This window comes from Sciurus vulgaris (genome assembly GCF_902686455.1).
Source record: "Sciurus vulgaris genome assembly, chromosome: 10".
Taxonomy (NCBI): Eukaryota; Metazoa; Chordata; class Mammalia; order Rodentia; family Sciuridae; genus Sciurus; species Sciurus vulgaris.
The window spans coordinates 125,405,901-125,429,380 of NC_136470.1; the positions used below are offsets into that span (position 1 = coordinate 125,405,901).

The following is a 23,480-nucleotide window of genomic DNA, read 5'->3' on the forward strand; positions in this document are numbered from 1 at the left end:
TATCTAGAAAACGTGCAGCTGAGTGAATGAGGTAAGGGGAAATCTTTCAAAGAATTAGTATCAAAATAGGCGAAAGAACAGTGATTACCAAACCTTCAGTAAAGTTGGCAGCATTTCTGGCAGAGGCTGTGAGTTGTCCACTCTCCGAACCTCTAACAATCTGTCGTCCTATAGTCAGGGCCAGGGACGCAGCCGCAGGCCGTGGAGTGCCCTGCCGGGTCCTGACTCACCCCGACAGTTAAAGCAAAGCTGTGGGATGATGCAAACAAATTGACAATTGACAGAAGAATTGGAGACCTTGTGACATAGCAGTGCAAAGCGTGATCTTTGGTGTCAGAACATCCAGGGCTGAGGTCCACTCCACGGTGGCAGTTGTTAACTGTGCAACTCCTCCTGGGCACCACTGGCTCTGGTCAGGACGATATGTTGCTGCTTTGCACGTGGGCCTGGTGTGGGGTGTGGCCAGGGAGCCCATGACCCCTTGCTCGCAGCCTCTGTAGTCTTTTTTTTTTTTTTCCATGTGTTCAGCTCACCTGGAACAATAGACACAGTAGGAAGCAAGCTCTGTAGAAGCCCTGGAACCTGGGAACCTGAGAAGGTGGTAGCAGATTTGGAGAGGGATTATAGCTAGTGAGCACTGCTATTTTAGGGGGTGTCTGGGGCCCACTGCTGTCTTTGGCATTTGTATCTGTTACTGTGGTAGATCCTGCCACACAGTCATATGTGGTATAGGTGCTGATGGACAGGACAGGGAAGTGGACTGAATCACCAGGACCTGCCAGGTCAGAAGAGAGAGGAGGGGCCCAACAAATTTGCCTATCAGTGCAAATATGTCCTTGCTGAGTGACCTTCCAAGTTATTTTCACTGGGGCCTTGCACATTCTTGGGTCCCCGTTTTACACATGGGGAAACTAAGACTTCAGAGAGTTAAAAGACTTGCCCTGGATCACACAGGGAGCTCATATCAGAGACATGAGTGGAGCACAGGCTGCCTGGCTACAGAGGGAAGGCGGTTACTCCCCCAACCCCCTCTGCCCCACTGAGAGCCCCAGGGACTTTGCACATGACTATTCCCAAGAGGTCCCAGACCCACCCACCACAGTTGGAAAATTGCTTAATGAAAATCTCAAGCTGGGGTCTCCAGTCCACCCAGCCACCCACTTCCTAAGGGTATGCATCAGCCCCTTTCAGAAGGATGGACCTCATTTTCCTGCTGTTTGGCACAAAGGAGGGCCGGTGGGTGGAAGGCTGCATTGGGGCAGGATGAAGTAGTCTGTCTATGCACAGACACAGAACCTTCCCTAATGTGAACCTGCTGGGGCTCATGAGAGCCGCCAAGGGATAAGAAGAGGTGACTCTTGTCCTCACAGAGCTTACCACCTGCTTGGGGAGATCACTCCCCCAATTGTGAAACAACTTCAGATCACACAAGAGGATGACAATTATGAGTAAAGAAAGTGAAAAAACAGCACTGCCTGCTGTAATTCCAGCATCTCAGGAGACTGAGGCAGGAGGATCATGTGTTCAAAACCAGCCTCAGCAACTTAACAAGGCCCTAAGCAACTTAGTGAGACCCTGCTGAAACTAAAAAAGGGCTGGGGATGTAGCTTAGTGCTAAAGTGTCCCTGGATTCAATCTCCAGTACCAAAAACCCCACAGAAAACAAAAAGCAATCAAAAACAGCTTACTTGTCAGTTTAAAGATGCCTGAGGTTTTCATGTACATGTTATTAAAATTGTTGAGGAAGCCATATTGCCTTTTAGGAAGAAGTTTCCAGTATGAGCAATGGTTTAGGTTGCTGGTGCAGCCTGTAGACTGGGTGGGGCTCTGGGAGTAGTTGGTTGCCATGGGAACCAGTTCAACTGCCTTCACTGCCAAGTGGCTGCTGTTCCAGAAGTTGGTTTTTGCATGGAGGGGGCTGCCTGGAACCTCAGAGCCATTTCCCATGGAAACAATGCTCTAGATGGTGGGTGATGTTCCCACGGAGGCCTATTTAATCTGGCACTGAGAGCCAAGATGCCAGTGTGGCTTCTAATGCAGGAGGAGTTGGAGTCTGGGAATCTTGGAGCCTCAGAGCAGAAGAACCATGAAAGAGGCGGGTGGAGCGGGGAGGGGGAAAGTGGGGGAGAGAGAGAATGCTGCCTCTCTTCTAAGAGCAAAGGAAAGAAGGCAAGAGAGGAAATACTGGGCACCTTTTCTGAGCTGAGCATATTTCATACATTTCTATTTCATGTTTAGAGCAATTCTGCAAGTGTGATTCTCTAACCAACCCCTCTTTACAAGTAAGATACAAAGGCCATTTGCGGAACTTGCCCAAGGTCATTCAGCTAGTCAGTAGGAGAGTATCCAGCGCAGCAAATTAGGGGGGAATCTTTAAGAAGAATCCTAGTCTATCTTATATACCACTTTCCCACCTCAGAGGGGCCCATCCGTGGTCCACACAAGTGAAGAGCGAGCATTCTAGAATGATCTCCAAGGTGTCTCCCCGTTGAGAGGACTGGAAAGGAGAGGAGAATTGCGAATGTAAGCACTTTGCTTCTTAACCACAGACCAACCAGCATTTTATCCCGTGGTGACTTCAGTCATAGCCTATTAGTGGCTTTTTAAAAATTGTGCCATGTGAGACCAGCTTATTCTGTAGGAGAGGGATGCCTGCCTCTTGCCGTCTTGGCTGTGCTTCCATTTACAAAGATGTCATTTGGTCAGAGGGTTTTTCTGAGTGGAAAAAACATGCCCATCAGGAGAAGATTCAGCCTCAAGCCTTCCTGAATCGGGGTGTTCTCTGGACTCATTCTCCTGTTCTGGCCATGCTTGCTTTCTTCCTGAGCCCACACTTGCTCCAGAAGGGCCCTGTCCCTGGGCTTGGCCTGACCTCTTAGAGGCAGTCCTCCTTCCTGGCCAAGAGTTGTCACTTAGCCCTCTACATTGTAAGGGCCAGCTCTGGCTGGCAGGTCATCTGGCTGTTGTTCAGAAATACCAGTGTCTAGCAAGTACCCATGCTATGCCAGTGCTGTGCCAGGCTCTGGGACAGAGAGAAACAAGATGCAGCCCTTGCCTTGTGTGCATATGAACGTGTAGAGAATCCAAAGTGTGATGGTGACCTTTGCACCAGGAACTACAGGGCTCCAAGCACAGGGTGGTGTCTCCCCTGGGAGGTGGCTCTGGGCCTGGGCCTGACCCAGGAAGGAGTGTGTACCCTCCCAGATGCCTGGGTGTGTGTGGAGAGCACTCTGTGACCACAGGGCACACTGAGAGGACACAAAGCTGGTTGAGGGTGAGAGGACAGTATGAAAGGCTGTGGCACTGGTGTGCCTGGAGAGGTCAGTGAGGGCAGCCTTAAATGACAAGGTGACAGGCCTTAGATGTCCAGTGGAGGAGCCTGGACTTTCAGCTGTAGGCTGCACTAGAAGGGTTTGCAGCACAAGCAACTCAGCCTGGTGTGTTAACCAGTCTAGCCCTGTTCCACCAAGTCCAAGTTAGAAGGAAGCCCCAGGTGGAAGGTAACCCCGATAACACAGTTCCCGGTGGCCTGTGGGGTTCAACCCCTGAGTGTAGGGTGCTGTACAAAGAAGAGTGCCCTCAGCTGACCATGTCCTGCCAGCTGCCTTGGCAAGCAGAGACTTTGAGCAGGGACTTTGAGCAAGTCCCCAGGTGATTCTGCTGTGGGGGGTCTGAGCGCTGACTCAAAGGTTCAGTTCGTGTCCTCTCTTATATTTACTAGTGTGTTATCTTGATTTCCTTCAAGAAGAAAATCAACAGAAGTGATTTTACTTCCCCATGCCTTCCCACCCACTTAGTACTGTGGCTGGGCTGCCCCCAGAGAAGGGAAGCTGACACCAGCAGACAGGTGTCACCCTGGCCCAGTGCCTCGGTGCAGCTGGGCGAGACGGCCACGGTTCATGAGGGGTGGTGAGGAGCTGATTCCATCGTCTGCCGACCTGAGATGGAGAGGAGGGCGGGAGCTGGCCTTCCCCCCCCCCCCCCCCCGCCACACCACCATTCCTGCCTCTCTCTGCCTTCCTCCCCTCCGGCCCCTTGGACCGCCATCGCTGAGGTGGATTTAGCCATGAGAGAACTCAGTTCATTGAAGCCACAGCTCATGGCCATCTTTGTAGCAAGATGTAGGAACCAGATTCTGGGGCTGCAGCCAGGGCCAGATCCAGTCCTGACCCAAAGGAGCTAAAATCAAACATTTTTAGGTGACTTGAACATTTTAATTTATGGGGAACATTATACTATTGTCAAACTTTTCCAGTTTACCAATATTATACAGTCATTCCTCCGTGTCCAAGGGAGATTGGTTCTAGAACACCCCAAGGATACCAAAATCCACAGCTGCTCAAGTCCCTTCTATAAAATGAGATGGTATTTGCATATATTCATCCTCCCATATTCTTTAAATCATTTCTATATTACTTCTATACTTAATACGCAATATAAATGCTACATAAATAGTTATACTGTATTATTCAGGGAAAAATGATAAAGAAAAATGTCTTTATGTGTCCGGCATACATGTAGTTTTTAAAATATTTTCAACCCACAGTTGGTTCAATATGGATGCAGAATTCATGCATGAGTAGGTATGTCTGTGCATACCTGTTGTAGAAAGTGAAACACTGAGAAAACTAAAGGGCCTTGCAGTCGAACTCAGAAACAACCTTCTAAACCTCTCAAAGCCAAATCCACGCCTGGATGGGTGGATTCATTGATGGGTACCTTCCTGGAAGTAGGATCATGTGTATTTTCTACTTTGCAGCCTAGCATTTTCACCCCCCTTGTCTATACATACTACAACCTTTTTTTTAGACTAGTAAGTATCATCCTTTTTAATTGACTGCATATTATTCCATTATATAGACAAACTTCTTCAATTCTCTTCTGCAACGTTTATTTCCATTCCCCTCCCCCATTCCCACCCTCTTTGCACACTTCCCTGGTTATCTCCTTAGAATAAAGTCTCGTGTGCTCACAGCTGTGGGAGAGGGCATGTCCATTTCCAATTCTGATATATTTATGCAAGTGTATCCTCCACCCAGCCTAGACAGATTTATACTCTGTATAAAAGCGAATACTCCCCCACACTGGGGGGAAGTCCTAAATGTCAACATCAGGCTTCAGTGACTGCAAAGGATTCTGCAACCACTCTGGCCTGTAACCCCATGCAAATCAGGATGGCCACAGAACCCACATTTGGGACTAACACCCTTTCTTTCTAAACCTAGAATTGAAGACTCTTTCAGAGATGAAAATAAAAATAGGAAACACCCAAGCCAGCCCTATGATCTAATAGATGAGGAAACTGTGGCTCGGTGTGGTCAGTGCCCTCCCCAAGTAGGGGTGTCCTGCAGGAACCCCAGTCCCTTGTCCTCTGGGCCTGTTGCCTCCCTCTGAGAGACCGTAGGACACACTGTGGCTTTCCTCTTCCCCTGGCACAGGGATTTTTCTCTTTTCTTCCATGGAAAGGTAGGATGGAGCTTCCTCTCCCTCTGTTCCAGCCAGTGATCGTGCCGTCAAGGAGGCCCTTAGAGGAGGACCTGGCTTCTCCCTGGCAGGGTCCACAGCGAGCAGCCTAGATCCCTGGCAGCGGCTCCTGACGGCTCTTCAGGTGACACCTCCCTGCCAGCCTCTTCCTCCTGGGGACTGTCAGCTCCCATCCTTGTGACAAATGTAGGTTTCCCTCCTGTTTTTCAGATTGCGCTTTCTTTTCCTGACTTCTCTCTTCCTTGACACTATTTCCAAAGGTCAAGAGGTAACTCCTCTGTAGTCACCTCTTCACATCAGTCCTTATCTGTTAAGGGGCCAGTTTGTTTTTGTTTATTTGTTTGTTTAGCTTTATTTATTTATTTATTTTGAGATGGGGTCTTGCTATGTTGCCCAGGTTGGTCTCAAACTTCTGCATTCAAGTGATCCTTCTGCCTTAGCCTCCTGAGTAGCTGGGACTACAAGCCTGCACCACCATGCCTGGCTTCCCTTCGCCCGGCAGAATCCTGGTCCCTCCTTAGCTTAGGGGTTTTCACTTTGGCGATGTTTTGTGGGGGACCATGCTGTGCAGTGCAGGATGTGTAGAAGCATCTCTGGTCTCTGCTGATGAGATGCCAGTGACACCCACCTAGTTGTGACATCCAAAAATATCCCCAGACATTGCAAGTATCTTCGAGGGCAGAATCGCCCCTGGTTGAGAATCACAGCCTTAGCTGGACTCAGCGTCATCAAAATAAAACTCCCACCTGCGTCTCCCCTTCCTTTTCCTTAAATTAAACAGAGTTGGCCAGTTGCCCTAAGGTTCCAGCATGACCATGTGTGGTGAAGGCCAAGGAAACGGGGAAAGGAACCAGAATTCAGATGGTTGGAGGGGGCCTCAGCGTCCCTGAGCACAGGTGTGCTGAATGATTTTGGCTTTTCCCTCTGAGCTCTGACGGCCTCAAATCCTCAGCATAGCATTCCAGTTGATAAGAGACGTTCCAGTCGAACAAGACGATGTGAAAGGTGGACCTTTGTGTCACCCATGCTCTGACCAAAGCCCTTGTGTTTACCTGTATAGTTCGAGGGCAGAGTTTGGTACTGAACTCCTTTAACACAAAAGCTCTTTAACAGGGCGTTTGGCTGTATTTGTTAAAGAAGAACAGTGGCACTGTGTACCCAAAATCAGGTCTGGCACATAGTTGGTGTTCGATAAATGGTGGCAGAATAAATCATTTGAATAATGATGGTCTCTACATGGTACAACGGAAGTGATACTCTTATTTTCTTTAAAGTTCATCATTTTGAACCCTTTCCATTTTGGGGAGTATTGGTTACTTTATAAGAAGGGAGGAAAACCCATGAATGTTTCCCCCTCATTCTGAAAGAAAAAAGGTCTCTGCTTTATCCCACATGTCTTGCCTCCCCAGGTCTGACCTACCAGAAACATGGCAACCAGCGCTGTCCCCAGTGACAACCTCCCCACGTACAAGCTGGTGGTGGTCGGGGACGGGGGTGTGGGCAAGAGTGCCCTCACCATCCAGTTTTTCCAGAAGATCTTTGTGCCTGACTACGACCCCACCATTGAAGACTCCTACCTGAAACATACAGAGATTGACAGTCAATGGGCCATCTTGGACGGTGAGACCTGGCTGCGATCCTGCCTGGGGTGGGGTGTTCGTTGGGGAGGATCGGAGAAATTCGACAAGTTTCAGTGGGACACGATGGCTTCCTTCTTGCCATTATGGGGAGGTTGGTATAAGGCTATGTGTGGTTTGCTGGGTGAATTCTGAACAGGCCAGACCTTCTTAGAGGCCTTGAAAAGCTTTGTGGAAATCAAAATATACCAGAATCGTACCAAGTCAGCAATGTCATGCTTGTTATTGCTTGCTTGATCAGAAGCTCTGATTAACAGTTACGGATGTCTCTAGTTAATAAAAAAGGGAAAGACAAATTATTTCTTAATAAGTATATTCATTTGGTAATTGTCTTTTTGGGGGGGATCTTGATCTGACATTGTGTTTCTCATTTGTTCTAAATTGGTATTTCTCAAAGTGTGATGCGTGGAACTTATTAGAAATGCAAATTATCAGACTCCTGCTGGTTCAGAAATTCTGAGGGTGTGGCCAACAATCTGTTTTAACACACCACCCATGCAGTGCTGAATTTAGAGACCACTGCTGTAAATTCTTACTGATTATTAGTTCACTATTACTGAGCCTCTTAAAGAAAGATGCATTAATCACAAAATGTTGGTCTAGAAGGGAGCTCCTAGGTATTTGATCTGCATGAATTTTTTCTTAGTCCATAACTTATTTTCATTCCTTTACCAGTTTTTTTCACAGACCAGAGTGTTTAATTTTGATGCAGTCCAATATATCTGCTTATTCTTTTATGAATTGTGCTTTGGGTATTGTGTCTAAGAAATCTTTGCCTGGGGGCTGGGGATATAGCTTGGTTGGTAGAGTGCTTGCCTCGCAAGCACAAGGCCCTGGGTTCAATCCCCAGCACCGCAGAGAAAAACAAAAAAAAAAAGAAATCTTTGCCTGCCTCAAGGGCACAACCGTTTTTCCTGTTTTCTTTATTTTTCCAGAAAAGTGTAATGGTTTTAGATTTTACATTGAGGCTCATGATCTATCCTGAGTTGATTTTTGCAAAAGGCATAAGGAAAGAAGAAAGTTCATTTTTTCATAAATGGTTATGTGGTCATTCCAGCACTGTGTTTAGAAAGATTATCTTTTCCCCACTAAAATGCCTTTGTACTCTGGTGAAAATCTGTTGTCCATATAATCTATTCCTTTGATCTGTTTGTCTTAATACCAGTACCACACTGTCTTGATTACTGGAGTTTTATAATATGTCTTAAAGTCAGATAATGTTAAATTTCCAACTTTGTTCTTTTTCAAAATTATTTTGGCTAGTCTAGGTCTTGAGTATTTCCATATGAATTTTAGAATTGTTCAAAATTCTGGAATTTGGGATTACGTTGAATCTGTATACTAATTTGAGGAGAATTGACATCTTAACGTGTGGAGCCTTCTAACCCATGAACACACTATCACTCTTCTTTTATTTAGTTCTTTAATTTCATCAATTCTTTTGAAGTACTGAGTGCAAAGATCTCTTATATATTTTATCAGATTTTTACCTACATTTGTATCGATGTTATTGTGAATGATTTTTAAATTTCATTTTCAGTTGTTTGCTGCTAGTATATATAAGTACAATTGATTGTTGTATGTTAATCTGATAGCTTGCAGATCGAGAAACTCATTTATTAGCTCTAGATAGTCATATGAGTGATAAAGGCAATTTTAATTTTGTCTTTCCAGTTTGGGATAGGTTTTTTTTTTTCTTTTTCTTTTCTTGCCTTATTTCATTGACTAAACCCTTTAGTGTACTTTTGAACAGAAGCAAGAAGAATAGACCCGCTTGTTTTGCTCTTGATCCTAAGGGGAAGCTTCCAGTCATTCCATGTTAAGTACAAATTAATTAAGCATTAGCTGAAGATCTGTTATAGATGCCCTTTGTTAGGTCAAGGAAGTCCCTTTATATTCCTAGTTTGCGAAGGCTTTTCTTCAGGAACATATGTTGAATTTTATTGAATGTCTTTCTGGTGACTAGCAAGATAATCCTATGGTTTTTCCTCTTTCATTTGTTAACTTGGCAAATAACATTTTTTTCCCCTAGTATTAAACCAAATTTGCATTCCTGGGATAAATCCCCCTTGGTTATGATATGCTATCTTTTAATGTATTTTGGACTTTGATTTGCTAAATTTTATTGAGAATTTTTATTTCTGTGTTCTCGAGGGATGTTGGGCTACATTTTTCTTGTAATGCCTGTCTGATTTTGGTATCAGAGTAATGCTGGCCTTATATAACAAGTTGGGAATTATCCCCTTTTCTTCAATTTTCTAGAAGAGTTTGAGCCAAATTGGTATTATTTCTTCTTTATGCACTTAGTAGACTTTGCCAACAGGGCCATCTGGATCTGGAGTTATCTTTGTGGGAAAGTTTTTAACTATAAATTAAATTTCTTTAGGAGATACAAGACTATTCAGATTATCTCTTTATTCTTCAATGAACTTTGGTAGTTTGTGACTTTGAAAATTTTGTTTGTTTGTTTGTTGAGGTGCTGGGGATTAAACTTGGGGCCTCCCACATGCTAGTGCTCTACCACTGAGATACATCCCCAACACCCCAAATTTATTAAATTCATCAAGTTATCGAATTTATTGGCATAAAGTTGTCATAATATTCTCTCATTATCTTTATAATATCTGTAGCATCTGTAGTGATGTCAGCTCTCCCATTCCTGATATTGGTAATTTGTGACTAATTTTTTTCTCTGATCATGCTGGTTAGAGATTTATAAATATTATTGATTTTTCTCAAAGAACTAGTTTTTTCACTTATTGATTTTCTTATTTGGTTCCACTGATTTCCATTCTTATCCTCTTGCCTGCTTATTTTGGATTTAATTTTCTTGTTCTAATTTCTTCAAGTGCAAACTGATGTCATTGATTTGAGACATTTCTTCTTTTCTAAGCTATTCATCTGGTGCTATAAATTTCTCCTAACTGTTCCTTTAACTGCATCCCATAAATTTTAATGTGTTTTATTTTCATTTTCATTCAGTCTGAATTCTTCCTAATTTATCTCTGAATTTTTTCCTTGACCCATAAATTATTTAAAGTTTATTATTTAGTTTTCAAACATTTTGGAATTTTTCAGAGATCTCTCTGTTCTTCCTCTTTAATTCCAGAGAACAGGCAGTGCATTATTTGAACTTATTGAGACATATCTTACTGCCTGGAATATGATCTGTCTCAGTAAATGTTTCGTGTGTATGTGGAAAGAACTTGTATCCTGTCTCTGGGCAGAGTGTCTATGAATGTCAGCTAGATCAAACAGGCAGAAAATGTTGTCTAAGTCTTCTACATCTTCATTGATTTTATGAATATTTTTCTATCAATTATTAAGAAGAGGGGTGTTGAATTTCAGTGTGTTATTGTGGATTTTCTTTTCAGTTCTATCAGTTTGGACTTATGTATGGTAACACTCTGTTAGTAAATAGATAAGTGTTTAGGACTGGTATATCCTCTTGAAGAACTGACCCTTCAACTATTATAAAATGACTTTCACCATCCCTGCATTTTCTATCCTTATAGTGCAACCTGGGAACTGAAGGCCATAAGCAAGGCATTCATAAAAGCCCTCGCTGATTGTAGATCCATCTCTTAGGGAACACTTTGCTTCATTGCCCCATGTCTGGTATCCTGACAACCATTATTTCATATACTTTGCCTGTTTTTCTGGTTGTTTGGGGTGAGAAGGTAAATCTGGTCCCTGTTACTCCATCTTGGCCAAAAGCAGAACCAAATCATTATTTTGAAAAAAACAATAACTTTGAGCCAGGTGTCATGATGCTTGCCTGTAATTCCAGTGACTCCGGAGGATGAGGCAGGAGGATCACAAGTTTGAGGCCAGCCTCAGCAACTTAGAGAGACCCTAAATTTTTAAATAAAAATTTAAAAAGTAAAAAGGTCCAGGGATGTACCTCAGGAGTAAAACATCCCTGGGATTCAATTCCCAGTACCAAACAAATGAACAAACAAAAACAACTTTGTGAACATATTAAAAAACACTGAAGTATACACCTCAAGGAGGTGAACATTATAGTATATGACTGTCTCAATTAAGAAAGCACCATCCTTCAGGGGCTTGTCTGCAGCTGGGACTTTGACCCATTCTGCCAGGTACCAAGCATGTTCTCACTTTGGGGACTTGGCATGTGGTGTTCTCTCTGTGCTGTATGTTCTTCCTGAAAAGATGCTCACTTCATTTAGGGCTCGGCTTAAATGTCACCTTATCCGTGAGATCCTCTCGGACCAAGCCATCTATACTAGTATTCACTCACTCTGTCGTTTCCATCTCCCTGCTCAACTCTGTTTTTCTTCATTCTGCCCTTTACTGTTGAATACATTCCATACTTATTTATGAGCTTCTGTCTCTCCCCCAACTAAAATACAAAATTATGAGTGCAGGGACTTTATTTACTGCAATATCCCAGCATCTAGAATACTGCTTGGAATGAACCTATAGAATGAACAAATGAATGAAGGAATCCTAAACAATATCTGTGTGGTCACAGGTTTGATGTGATAGCTTTATTATTTTTCTTCTATTCACATTTATTTATATGTTGTGTGTATAACTATTAAAATTAAAAGTTTACATTTATGTACTTTCTAAAATAATTTCATTCACCACCTATTGGAAAAACTGTACTTGGGATATACTGAATTAAATGAACGTAAACAAGTTTCTTTACTGCAGGACTTATAGCAACCTTTAATATAATAAATACATATTAGAAGCACATTGGTAGGATATATTGTCCGTAGGCCTCCCCAGAGGGACTGTTTTTTTGGTACAGCATTCTGGGCTATGCTCCATAGAAAACATTCTGGAAAAAATATTACAAGATGCATTTAAGAGATTAACACTGCATCTGGTACCTAATTGTAGCTCAGTCAATATTATTTTTCATTATAGCCGAATAAGCTTCTCTAACATTTTTCTAAGTAACTTTGGACGCTAGTTCCTGAGAAAAAGAATCTTCCTCAAGTGTGATTTTTAGATTTTGAGATAACATTTATAGCAGTACCAGGAGAGAAAGGGGTGGCTCTCACGCCACCCTGGTAGCTTGAATTTGCTCCCCTCAGCCCGGCACCCACCTGGGCCCTCCTCAGGAATAGATACCGGAGTCCCAGACAAGCACACTTCACTCTTCAGTAAGGTCTCCTGTTAAGAAAAGGAAGACAGCTGGGCGTGCTGACATGTGGCCGTAATAGACTGGAAGATCTTGAGTTTGAGCACCCCCACCCCCCAAAAAAAAATGAAAAAGAAAAGGGATGCTTGCAACATTTCTTCTACATATTAAGTATGGATTTTTAAAGCATGCCCTGTATTTTGAGAACTTGATTAAATGAAGGTTGTACTTAGGCTTCAGTGCAACCAGGAACCTGTCTGGGGCCTGCCCTTCCCAGGTGGTTTGCAGCCCTGGGATGCTGAAGCCATCCAATGCCCTGAATCCGCTTCCCTGAGGCCACTCGCCTGGGGAGGTGCCAGGCCTGGAGACGCCTTCAGTTGTCCTCTGCCCCACTGAGTGCCAAGAGCTCTGGAATCTGTGCTTTCTCTTCTTCCAGACTCAGAGCAAAAACATGACAGCGTGGTAATGACGGTGGTGACGGTGATCATGAGCAGTAGGAGGTGGATGGTTATCACGCCAATAAAGACGTCATGGGGCAATTGCCAAGTGGAAGGCCGGTGCTCAGCACACACTCTTCTTTAAAATTAGTGCGTGCTATGCAGAATGACAGGTCTCCTTGCGGCGTATTTGTTCACCCATAATAGCACACTTGATCTTTCTATCTCCCAGGACCCTCTTACTGTACTCCCATCCCCTTCCTTTTCTCTACTAGTCTCCCTTCTACCTTCATGTCACCTTTTTCTCCCCTGGGATTCTACATATGAGAGAGAATATGTGACACTTGTCTTACTGAGTCTGGCTTCTTTTGATTAACATGATGCTCTCCAGTTCTTTTTTCTTGCAATATCATTTTTTATGACTGAATAGTACTCTGGTGTGTATATGTGTGTGTGTGTGTGTGTGTGTGTGTGTGTGTGTGTGTGTGTGTATGGAGTATTACTATATATAATATATATTATATATATATTAGTGCATATATAATGCATAAAGAAAAGATGATATATATACATGTATGTACAAATAATACATATATACATATATAGATATATATATGATATATAAAGAAATGATACATGTATATATATACAGGTATATATATCATCTTTTCTTTATATATATCATATATATGTAACATTTATTTATATATATATATATATGTGCCTATATCGCCTTTTCTTTTTCTGCTCGTCTGTTGACAGGCACCCGGGCTGGTTCCTTACCTGGGCATTATGAATTGTGCTGTGGTAAACATGGGTGTGCAGTTGTCTCTGTCGTGTGCTGACTTCCTTTCCTTCAGGCATCTGCCGAGGAGTGGTAGAGCCAGTCACAGGGTAATTCTCCTTTCAGTCTTCTGAGGAACCTCCGTACTGATTCCCATGGCAGCTTTGCTCACTTACATTTCCACCAACAGCGTATGAGTTCCTTTCTCCATGCCACATCCTCACCAGCATTTATTATTTTTTATATTCTTGATGTTTGCTAATCTGCCTTGGATGAGATGAAAGAGCAATGTGGGTTTTTTAAAAAATATTTTTAGTTGTGGATGAACCCAACACCTTTATTTTATTGATCGATCTTTATGTGGTGCTGAGGATGGAACCCAGTGTCTGACCTGTTAGGTGAGTACTCTGCCACTGAGCCACAGCCTCAGCCCCGCAGTGTGGTTTTGATTTGCATCTCTCTCATGGATAAAGATGATGAACATTTTTTCACATAATTATTAACCTTTTGTCCTTCTTTTGAGAATAGTTTGTTCCATTAAATTTGCTGGTTTACCAACTAGGTTATTTATTTCATTAGTGTTAAGTGTTTTGAATTCTTTATATATTCTGGATTTTAATCCTCTGTAGGAAGAGCAGCTGGCAAAGATTCTCCTATTCTGAAGGCTCTCTCTTCACTCTATTTCCTTTGCTGGCAGAAACTTCTTAATCTGATGCCATCCCATTTGTTGATTCTCGATATTGTTTTCTGAGCCCTTGGAATCCTACTCAAGAAGTCATTACCTGTGCCTGTTTTTTGAAGTGTTTCCCGTATGTTTTCTTCTGGCAGTTTCAAACTTTCCTGCCTTATACTTAGGTCTTTGATCCATTTAGAATTGATTTTTGTACAGGGTGAGAGATTGGAATCTAGTTTCAATTTTTTTGTTTTGTTTTGTTTTTGGTGCTAAGGATCAATCAGGGCCTTGCACAAGCCAGGCAAGTGCTCTGCCACTTTTATTTTGAGAATGTGTCCCAAAAAGTTGCCTCGTCTGGCCTGGAACTTGTAACCTTCCTGCCTCAGCCTCCGGAGAGCTGTGGTTACAGGTGTGGACTGCTGCACCGCTGTTCTGTCTTCTATGTGGACATGTAGTTTTCCCGGTACCGCTTGTTAGAGAGACTCTTTTCTCCAGCGTACGTTTTGTCCTCTGTTCTATTCCAGTGGACTCCAGGTCTGTTTCTGTGTCAGTGCCAGGCTGTTTTTGTCACTGTGGCTTTGTTGGTAATGTATTTTGAAATTGGATCTTGTAATACTTCCAGCCTTGCTTGTTTCGCTCAGAATCCCTTTGCCTATTCTGGGTCTTTTGTGCTTCCATATGAATTTTAGGATTTTTTTTTCTAGTTCCTTGAAGAATAGCCTGGTATGTTGACGAATCGCATTGACTGTAGTTCAGTTTCATCAGTGTGGCCATTTTACCAGTATTAATTTGGCTGATCCATGAACACAGGAGCCCATTCCATCTTCTAGTGTCTTCTTCAGTTTCCTTCTTCATCGTACCTGTGTTCATTGTAGAGGTCTTTCCCCTCCTTGGTTGTGTGTATTCCTGGATATTTTATACCTCTTTTGAAGTTTTTGCGAGTGGAATTATTTTTCTGATTTCTTTCTTATTGTGTTCATCATTTGTAAACTACTGATAGGCGAGCTATTGATTTTGTATGTTAATTTTGTATCCTGTTTGCTAAACTTCTTTATCAGATCTAAGAGTTTTCTGGTAGAATTTTAAAGGTCTTCTAAGTATAGAATCATATCATCTGCAAATAGGAATAATTTGACTTCCTCCTTTTCTGTTGGTATTTCTAGTTCCTTCTCTTGCCTAATTGCTCTGGCTAAACCTTCAAGTGAATAGGAGTGGGGAGGGTGAGCAACCTTGTCTCATTCCTGATTTTGGAGGGAATGTTTTCATTTTTCTCCACTCAGTATGATGTTGGCTTTGAGTTTGTCAGATAGAGCTGTTATTATGTTGAGGTGAAATCCTTCTAGACCTACTTTCTTCAGGGATTTTATCATGAAGGAATGTTGAATTTTATTGAAGAATCTCAGCATCTATTGAGATGATTGTGTGATTTTTATCCTTAATCCTATTTATGTGGTGTGTTATATTTATTGATTTGCATATGTTAGACCATCCTTGCAGTTCTGGAATGAAAACAACTTGATCATTGTTGTTAGGGTTTAGAAATGAGGCGTCCCCCAGAATCTCATGTGTGAGATAATGCAAGAATTTTCAGAGGTGAAATGGTTAGAGTACCAGTTGTGACCTAATCAATGGGTTAACACACCAATATGGATTACTGGGTGGTAACTGTAAGCAGGTGGGGTGGTCATGGGGGACATGCCTTTGGGGTTTAGTTTTGTCCCTGGTGAGCAGAGCTCTCTCTGCTTCTTTGTTACCATGTCCTGAGCTGTTTCCTTCTCCATACCCTTCCTTCATGATGTCCTGATTCACCTTGAACCCAGAAAAACAAAGTCAGCCATCTATGAACTCAGACCTCGGAAACCAAATAAAATTTTCCTTCTCTAAAATTATTCTTGTCAGGTCTTTTGGTCACAGTGATGAAAAAGCTGACTAAAACCATGGTGGATGATTGTTTTACTGTGTTGTTGAATTTGGTTTGCAAGAATTTTATGAAGGATTTTTGCATCTGTGTTCATCAAAGGTATTGGCCTGTTGTTTTCTTTCTTTCTTTTCTATTTTTGTTGGCATGTGCTCTCTCTTCACCTTTACAAGCACTGTGGTGGGAGCTGTGTCATAGGCTTGTGTTGAATGTGAAGAAAGTAAAGCCACATATCCGACAGCCACAGTGGTTTGAACTTCCCTTTGTCTCCGAGACACGGTCAGTCTGGTTGTGTAGGGAATCCCTTGCCCACATCACACAGTTGAGCAGGACCCTTGGGAGTGAGAGCTGAAGTCCCAGGAGAAGGCATGCGGCTGGGTTATCAGGATCAACAGACAGGTCCCTGGCCCTTCGTACTGTGCTCTTGCCTGTGACCTTCTGGGGCCAGGTGCTCACCACTGCTCTGACCACACGTCAGATGCTCGGGTGTTCTCCCCAGAGCCCCTGTGACTCCTGGCCCCACCCTCTGCCCCGCTCACCTCTGGAACCTTTCTTCCATCACCAGAGAGCAGCGGGGGCCCTGAGTCTCCAGACCTGCTTCCCACCTAGTGGCTCTGGGGCCCACCCCTGCAGCCTCTCTGTCCCCTGTCTCTCCAGCAAAGGCTTGGTGTTGGCAAAGAGCTAAAGCCTGGCTCTTCTCCGGGGCCCTCAGAAGCCAGGACATTTCCACCCTGGCTTCTGCCCAAACCCTACACACAAGTGCTGTTGTCTTTTCTGAGGGGCCTGGACCTGGCTTTTCCCCCGAACACTTGAATCCACATTCTTTCTGGGGTCAGGGAGGAGAGGAGGCTCTTGGAAGAGCAGGGAGAGGAAGCAGAGCATTTATTGAGAGCTTTCTGCTGAGCTCGGGGCCTTTCCAAGTGGGCACCTATGCTCAGTCCTACAGCCAGCTTCACACTGGCCACTTCCCATGGGCCCCGAGTAAGAATGGGGTGTAAGCAGAGTGGCCTGCCCCTCCACACATCCTCCCCTTTGCCCCAGAGATGGTGTGGGAGGAATTTCTTCCTTTCCCTGCAGCAGTGAGAATGGCTGCTGGCCGGAGGTGACAGAATCACCCTTCTCCTGGTTGCCTCAGTCATCCCTGCTCGGATGCTTCCAGTTGCCTGGAGCCCACTGGTCACCAGGATGCCTGGGGCAGGACTCACTGGTAGGAAGCCCCCCTCACAGGGATGCCGGATCTGCTCTGGAACCCTCTTGCTGTTGCTCCTTCAGCCCTCAGAGCTGTGATAGCAGTTACTACTGACCAGACTTTCCTTGAAGGCCACACCTCACACTCAGTTGCAAGGTTTGCTTCGTTTCTTCTTTGTGTCAGTCCTGCTAGATTGAGATCACTGAGATTCCATTGGCTCATTTGCAGGTAAGCACGGCTGCTGTGCAGGTGGTATGCACCAGTCCTACTGGGCTCGTTAAGATAGTGAAACCTCTGGAAAAATGCTCCTGCTGCCACCCTGAGCCCCAAGGGACTTTCCTCTGGGAAGCCAGACCACCTAGCCCACACCTGTCCAGCAGTCCTCTGGTTAATGGAGCCCCTGCAGGTGAGGGAACCGAGACTCAGGTGAAGAAACAGATCACACAGCTGATTAGAGGCCCATTCCCTCTGCCCCCAAAGCCAGGGATCTTAATCCTGCTCTGCTCACCCTAGCCGGGGAGCCAAAGGACCTGTCACCAGCCTCCCACCTGGGATCAGTGCATTAGGCTTGGACTCTGTGATGGAGGTGTGAGTGTGAAGAAGTGGCTACCCCTGAAGCCCCAGCACAGCCTGGGCTCATTCTAGGCTTGTCGTCACCCCACCCCGGCTGCTGTTCCTCCTCTGCTGCCATCAGTCAGGTCCCAACTCTTGCAATGAGTGTGGGTTGTACTGTCACTTTGGATCTTCACAGTGATGGCAGTTACAAGTCACGTGACCGTTCTGGGCCTAGCACACCAGCCTGACAGGTGGCTCTGAGATCTCACCTGTCTGCCTGGTATTGGGTGATGTGCTGGGCTTTGAGCTTTGGTTTGGGCTTTGAGGTTGTTCCTGTCAGCTGTACTCACCAGATGGAGGCCTGGTAACTGGGGGCTTCTCCCCCATTTAGGGAAAGGCAGTCTCAGGACAAAGACCTTCCACCTTTATTGATGGGCCCCCTATCCACATGGGATATGTCCTCATAATTGTTGCAAAGAATAAGTGAAAAAATACAAATTGGTGGCTTCTCTAGGAGAGGGACTCTGCCTTTGCCACCATTGTGTCTCAGATCCAGCCCAGACTTTGTACCTTTTACATCTATTGAGTGAGCCAGGGGCAGAGGCACCTTGCAAGGTTATAATGAACCCCAGTAGATGCTGCTGTTGCTGTGGTTACTCTAATATGATTTATATTACTAATTACAAGGGCTTTTAAGAATAGGCCCCATTGCCTATGCAGATGAAGGTCACTGACCCATGTCCTGGATCTGGAGAGGTCGGGAAGTAAGGCTTACACCGACTTAGGGAGATCACTTCTTTCCTCAGTGATTCACTCAGTGACCCTGAGTGAATGTTAATTTACTCAACAAATACCTCTGAGCACTGCCATGCACCTGGCTCTCTTTGGGTCTGGTAGGGTGCAGCAATTCCTGCTCTCAGGAAGCTCGGATACAGCATGGGGCGCAGAGCGTAAAGATATGTGTATGGTGTCAGGCGGTGATAAATGTCAAGATGGAGAAAGAGGCAAGGGATGGGAGGGAGGCAGGGAGGAAGGGGTGGCTGTCTTCTGTGGGCTGCTCAGGGAACGTCTGTCTGATCAGGTGATGGAATGGAGATTGGAGAGAAAGCTCTACCTGTGTAGGGGCATGTCAAGGGCGAAGGCTGTGAGGTAGGGGTACTGGCCTGTTTGGGGAATAGCTGGGGAGGCTGGTAGGAGGCAGCTGGATGGGAGGGATCTCACAGGACCTTGTCGGGAAATGAGAAGCCATGGAGGGTTTTAAGCAGAGGAAGGACAAGAGCTGACTAATACCTTAAAGGCTTGCTCTGGCTCTGGTGTGGAGATCAGACCTTAGGGGATCCAGGGCAGAACCAGAGGGATCAGTGAAGAGGCTCCTGATGGTGGACGAGGAAGGAGCTGAGAATGGGTAGGTTCTGAATGTCTGTTGAATGAGGAAGCCATGGGATTGTTGATGGAGCAGATGAGATGGAGTGAGGAGTGGAGAGAAAGGAGTCCGGCCCGCGCAGCTGGGAGAATAGAGTCATATTCATCGAGATCGGGAAGACGGGTGAAAGGCAGGTTTGGGGAAATCAGGAGTCTCATTTTGGACACTTTACTTCTGAAATGCCTTTCACACGTACAAGCAAAAGTCAAGGCATTCGCTGGGTGTCTAAGCCTGAAGCAGGGGAGATGTGGGCTGCGGATGGAAATTTGGGAAGTAACATGGAATTCTATAAGGTGGGTCACCCAGAAGGGGAATATGGCTAGAGAAGGAAACACCAAGAATTAGGACCTGGGGAGAGGGAGACACAGAGCAGGATCTGGTCACTGCAGTGGGAGGATGACAGAGAGAGGGTGGGATCCACCGGAAGGTGATGTTTCACAAAAAGGGGACCATCAAGTATAGGACTGAGCTGTGCCTGTTGGATTTCATGCCGTGAAGGTCACTGGCAGCTTGACAAGGTCAGCTTTGGCAGAGTGGTGGGGAAAGAAAATCTGATTAGAGCGGATTAGAGAGTGGGAGAGAGGACAGGCCAGCAAAGAGCATGGCCTTGAAGAGGAGCAGAAAGTGGGGTGGGAGGTCGATGGGCAGGGCTTTCTTATTTTTAATCTTTTGGTTTTATTTTATTTAAGAGGAAAGAAATTATAGCATGCTCTGGAAAATAGCTGATAGAGAAAAGGATGCTGCTGTGTGTGGACAGAGGAGCAGTAGCCATGATGTCCTTATGTGACCGGGGACAGGAGCAGGGGGGCCCCAGTGGCGGGTGGTCTTGGAGGGAGGAGCAGGCCATCCACTGTCAGTGAGAGGGTCGGGGGGAGCGTGCACTTCAGAGAAAGGGAGGTAGGCAGACGTTTTTCTCACATAATTTTTCTACTGAGAGAATTCACACATAAAAGTCACATGTGAAGTTCAGTGGCTTTTTAGTGTACTCCCAGGGTCCTTCAAGCAGAAGTTGCTGGTTGATTCATGAATCAGTAACCACTGAATCAACACTAATTCCTGGAGTTTTCATCACCTCCCACCCCCCAAAAAAACCACCCCCGCTTTTCCCTTCCCCAGGCCCCGCACCCTCTAAGCCATGCTCTCCCTTTGTGGATTTGCCTATTCTGAACATTTCATATAAATAATCACACAACGTGTGGCCTTTTGTGACTGGCTTCTTTCACTTAGCATAGTGTTTTTCTTTTTTTTTATTTCCATGCCCCATCTGCCTATAGTTATCACCCAGCCAGTCCATTCAAATTAGGATGGACAAGCCAATCATCTGACCTCCAAACATCCCTGTACTGACATAGGACAATACAGGAGGACACCTCATATCTGATCTATAACACATGCTCACCAGGAAATAGGAGACTCGCTGGAGAAGGATGTGTTTGGAATGGCTGGTTGCTCTGAAGGCTCTGGAAGTTAGTGCCAGAACTGCAAAGGGAACCAGCCTGCACAGCGTGGTCTCTCTCCTCCCAGGCACAGGTGGAGCCCAGAAGCAGGCATGGCATGGTGAGCATGTGGCATGACCGTCTGGGATGGGTGCAGAAAGTGTGGCCTCTAGGCCTTCATGGTCATCTCTGCATCCTCAGCCCTCTGTCCTGACTCCCTCCCTTTAGAGCTGATTCTCTTTGGGCCTCAGGGCACTGCTGCTGGCTTCCCGCTCAAAGCCAGCCTTGTGCCAGGGGCAGAGAGGCCTGGACTCAGAGAGGCGTGGGTTCTGGTCCTGCCCCGCTGCTTACTAGCTGTGTGAGCCTGAATGACTCAGTGGTGTTGCCCTGCCTCCCTTTCTTCGCCTGTGGAGGGATGGCTTCCCAGAGTGGCTGTGAGGTGGAAATGGGTTTGGAGGCCACAGCCTGGCCTCCCTGGCCTCCCCGCTGCCAGGCCTCTCCCAGGCTCCCACCTGTTCCTGAGCTCTGGTTACACTGCTGAGACCCCTGCCATGCTCTCTGCTCTTTCTTCTTCCTCCCAGAGGGCAACCAACATCTGAGGGAGGGGGTGTTCCTGGCTCCTCTAAGAACCCCACAAAGCCTGGGACCATCTTTCCAGAATGTTCACCCTCACATGCAACTTGCACCCTGACTCAGGGGGGCCATGGACCTCATGAAAACTTACCCCAAGGCCCCCTCACTCCACCCCCCATGCTGCAGTAGTGTGGCCCCTAGAACACGCATGCCCGGGCCGGTGGCTGGCTCTCCTCCACTGCTGCTGCTGTCCTTAAGTGAGCGTGTTGAGGGAGTTGGGGCCACTGCCAGAAGGAATCTTCCCCCATAGCTAGGAAGCCAGCTGGTGCCTCTATAGGACTTTTAGCTCCCTCTTCCATAGAGTCCCCGGTGACCTGGCTTTCCATATCCTGCCAGCACTTTGGAGAAGTTGAAGCGAGTGACCCTTTTTCTGGGAACAGTGCTGGGTTGCCGCAGCAGCCCTGCTGCAGGGCACCGACCACTGCTCCACATGCGCCTTTACCCAGAAAGGGAGCACAGATGCAAATGGCCAGGAGGGGGCCCAGCAGGATCTGTGCTCCATTGGGGATGTTATCCGACCTGAATCCATTCCTTGGAAGGGCTCAGTCTTCCCCACCAACTCCCCTATAGAACAGGCTCTTTTCATTGCTCAGTGGATCTAGGGATTAGAGAGAGCACTAAGCATATTATCCCTAGAAATTATCGTCTCTATTGTTTTAGATTCCAGAACCTTCCCCCTGAAGGTTGCATTGCAGAAGTTAGAAGGTCAGTGGTTAGTGATTTCCCTTACTGCTGGAGCGCAGCACAGGTTCAGCATGGTCTCAGCATTTCCTGTCCCATGCCCTGGATTTGTCTTGTCATTGTGCACAGTTTTTGAGCCCTCATCGGGTGCTGAAGCTTCCAGGAGGGCCAGGGATATGAATGCCAGGCACCTACTCTCTAGGTCTCCACTGCTAGGTGGGGAGCTGAGCCAGGTGGTGAGGCTCATGCAATAGAAAGCATTCGAAGATGGAGGTCAGAGGCCGAGCCTTCTCCTGAGGAGCAGAGATCAGTTGCGTGGAGCTGGAGGGTGAGCTGGAGGGTGGCTGGGACGGCCCAGGGGAGGGGAACGGGCATTGAAGATGGAGGTCACAGGCTTAGCAAACGTGTAAAATTGAGACACAGCTTGGCTGGTTCTAGGTGGCTGGTCACACACCCTCTCGTTAGAGGAGGAGGAGGAGGAGGAGGAGGAAGTCTTGGCAGTCCCATTAGGAACCCAGGCTGGTGCCTCTCCATGCTGGCTGCCAGCCTGCCTGGGACTTCATGCCATGCCAGTGTGTGGGTCTCGGCTTCTGAAATCTAGCAGTCACCACTTCAGTCTTCCTGTGCAATGGAGCTGGCTCCCTGGCCAACACCACCACCTCCCTGGGGAGGACTGGGGACGGGGCAGGGCAGAGAGACCTGGTGCTGCCTCTGAAATCTCCCTGCTCCCTCTACTCTGGCTGTATCCACCCCCCCCCCCCACACACACACACACACAGCGGCAGAAGCCCTCTTCTCCCAGTGACTAACGCTGTGTGTCTCTGGAGTCCTCCTCCTTCCTGCCATGAGGCGTGGGCACACAGGTGGAGCCCTCATGTCCTATCAGCATAGCTGCCATGGTCTTCCGCCTTCCCTAAGGAGCTACGGAGGTGTGTGTGTGTGTGTGTGTGTGTGAAGCTGGGCAAGAGTTGGACCCCAACCCGGACTAGGGTCCAGCTCAGCCCCACTCCTTCCCAGCTGCCCCCGCCCCCAGGGCCAAGAATAGCTTTCTGCCCTTGGTGCTCTCTTCAGTTTTATCTGCAGTTATTGGTGTATTCAGGTCCTATTTTTTTTTAATTTTGTTTTAGTTGTCATTGAATCTTTTATTTATTTGTATGTGGTGCTGAGTATCAAATCCAGGCTCATACATGCCAGGCAAGCGCTCTACCCCTGAGCCACAACCTCAGCCCCAGGTTTTGTCTTCTCGAGCCAGTTTTGATTCTTTATATTTTCTTAAATCATCTCTTTCTTCTAGAAATGAAAATGTGTTGCTATCAAACTGTTACTAGTTTTCTTTTATAATTAAATATATCTGTATCCATAGTCACAGGCCTTTTCTCCTTCCAAATGCTTATTTTTCTTTTCTTTTTTTCTCTCCAACAAGAATTGCTCAAGATTTTTAAAATTGGATCTGTTAAAGAATTTTAGATATTTTAGATTCAACTACTTTCCCCCTCCTCCCTCTACTTTTA

The 23,480-nt window shown here is 45.9% G+C and overlaps 1 protein-coding gene across 2 annotated transcripts in view; it reads left to right on the forward strand.

The window, feature by feature from the left end:
• Positions 1-23,480, forward strand: part of MRAS (muscle RAS oncogene homolog) — a 52,189-nt gene that overhangs the window by 14,427 nt on the left and 14,282 nt on the right. For both annotated transcript variants that reach the window (XM_079156051.1, XM_079156052.1), the window contains exon 2: positions 6,894-7,104. In XM_079156051.1, the coding sequence (XP_079012177.1) occupies positions 6,912-7,104 (193 nt within the window). In that variant the 5' untranslated portion in view covers positions 6,894-6,911. The remainder of the gene's footprint in view (positions 1-6,893; positions 7,105-23,480) is intronic.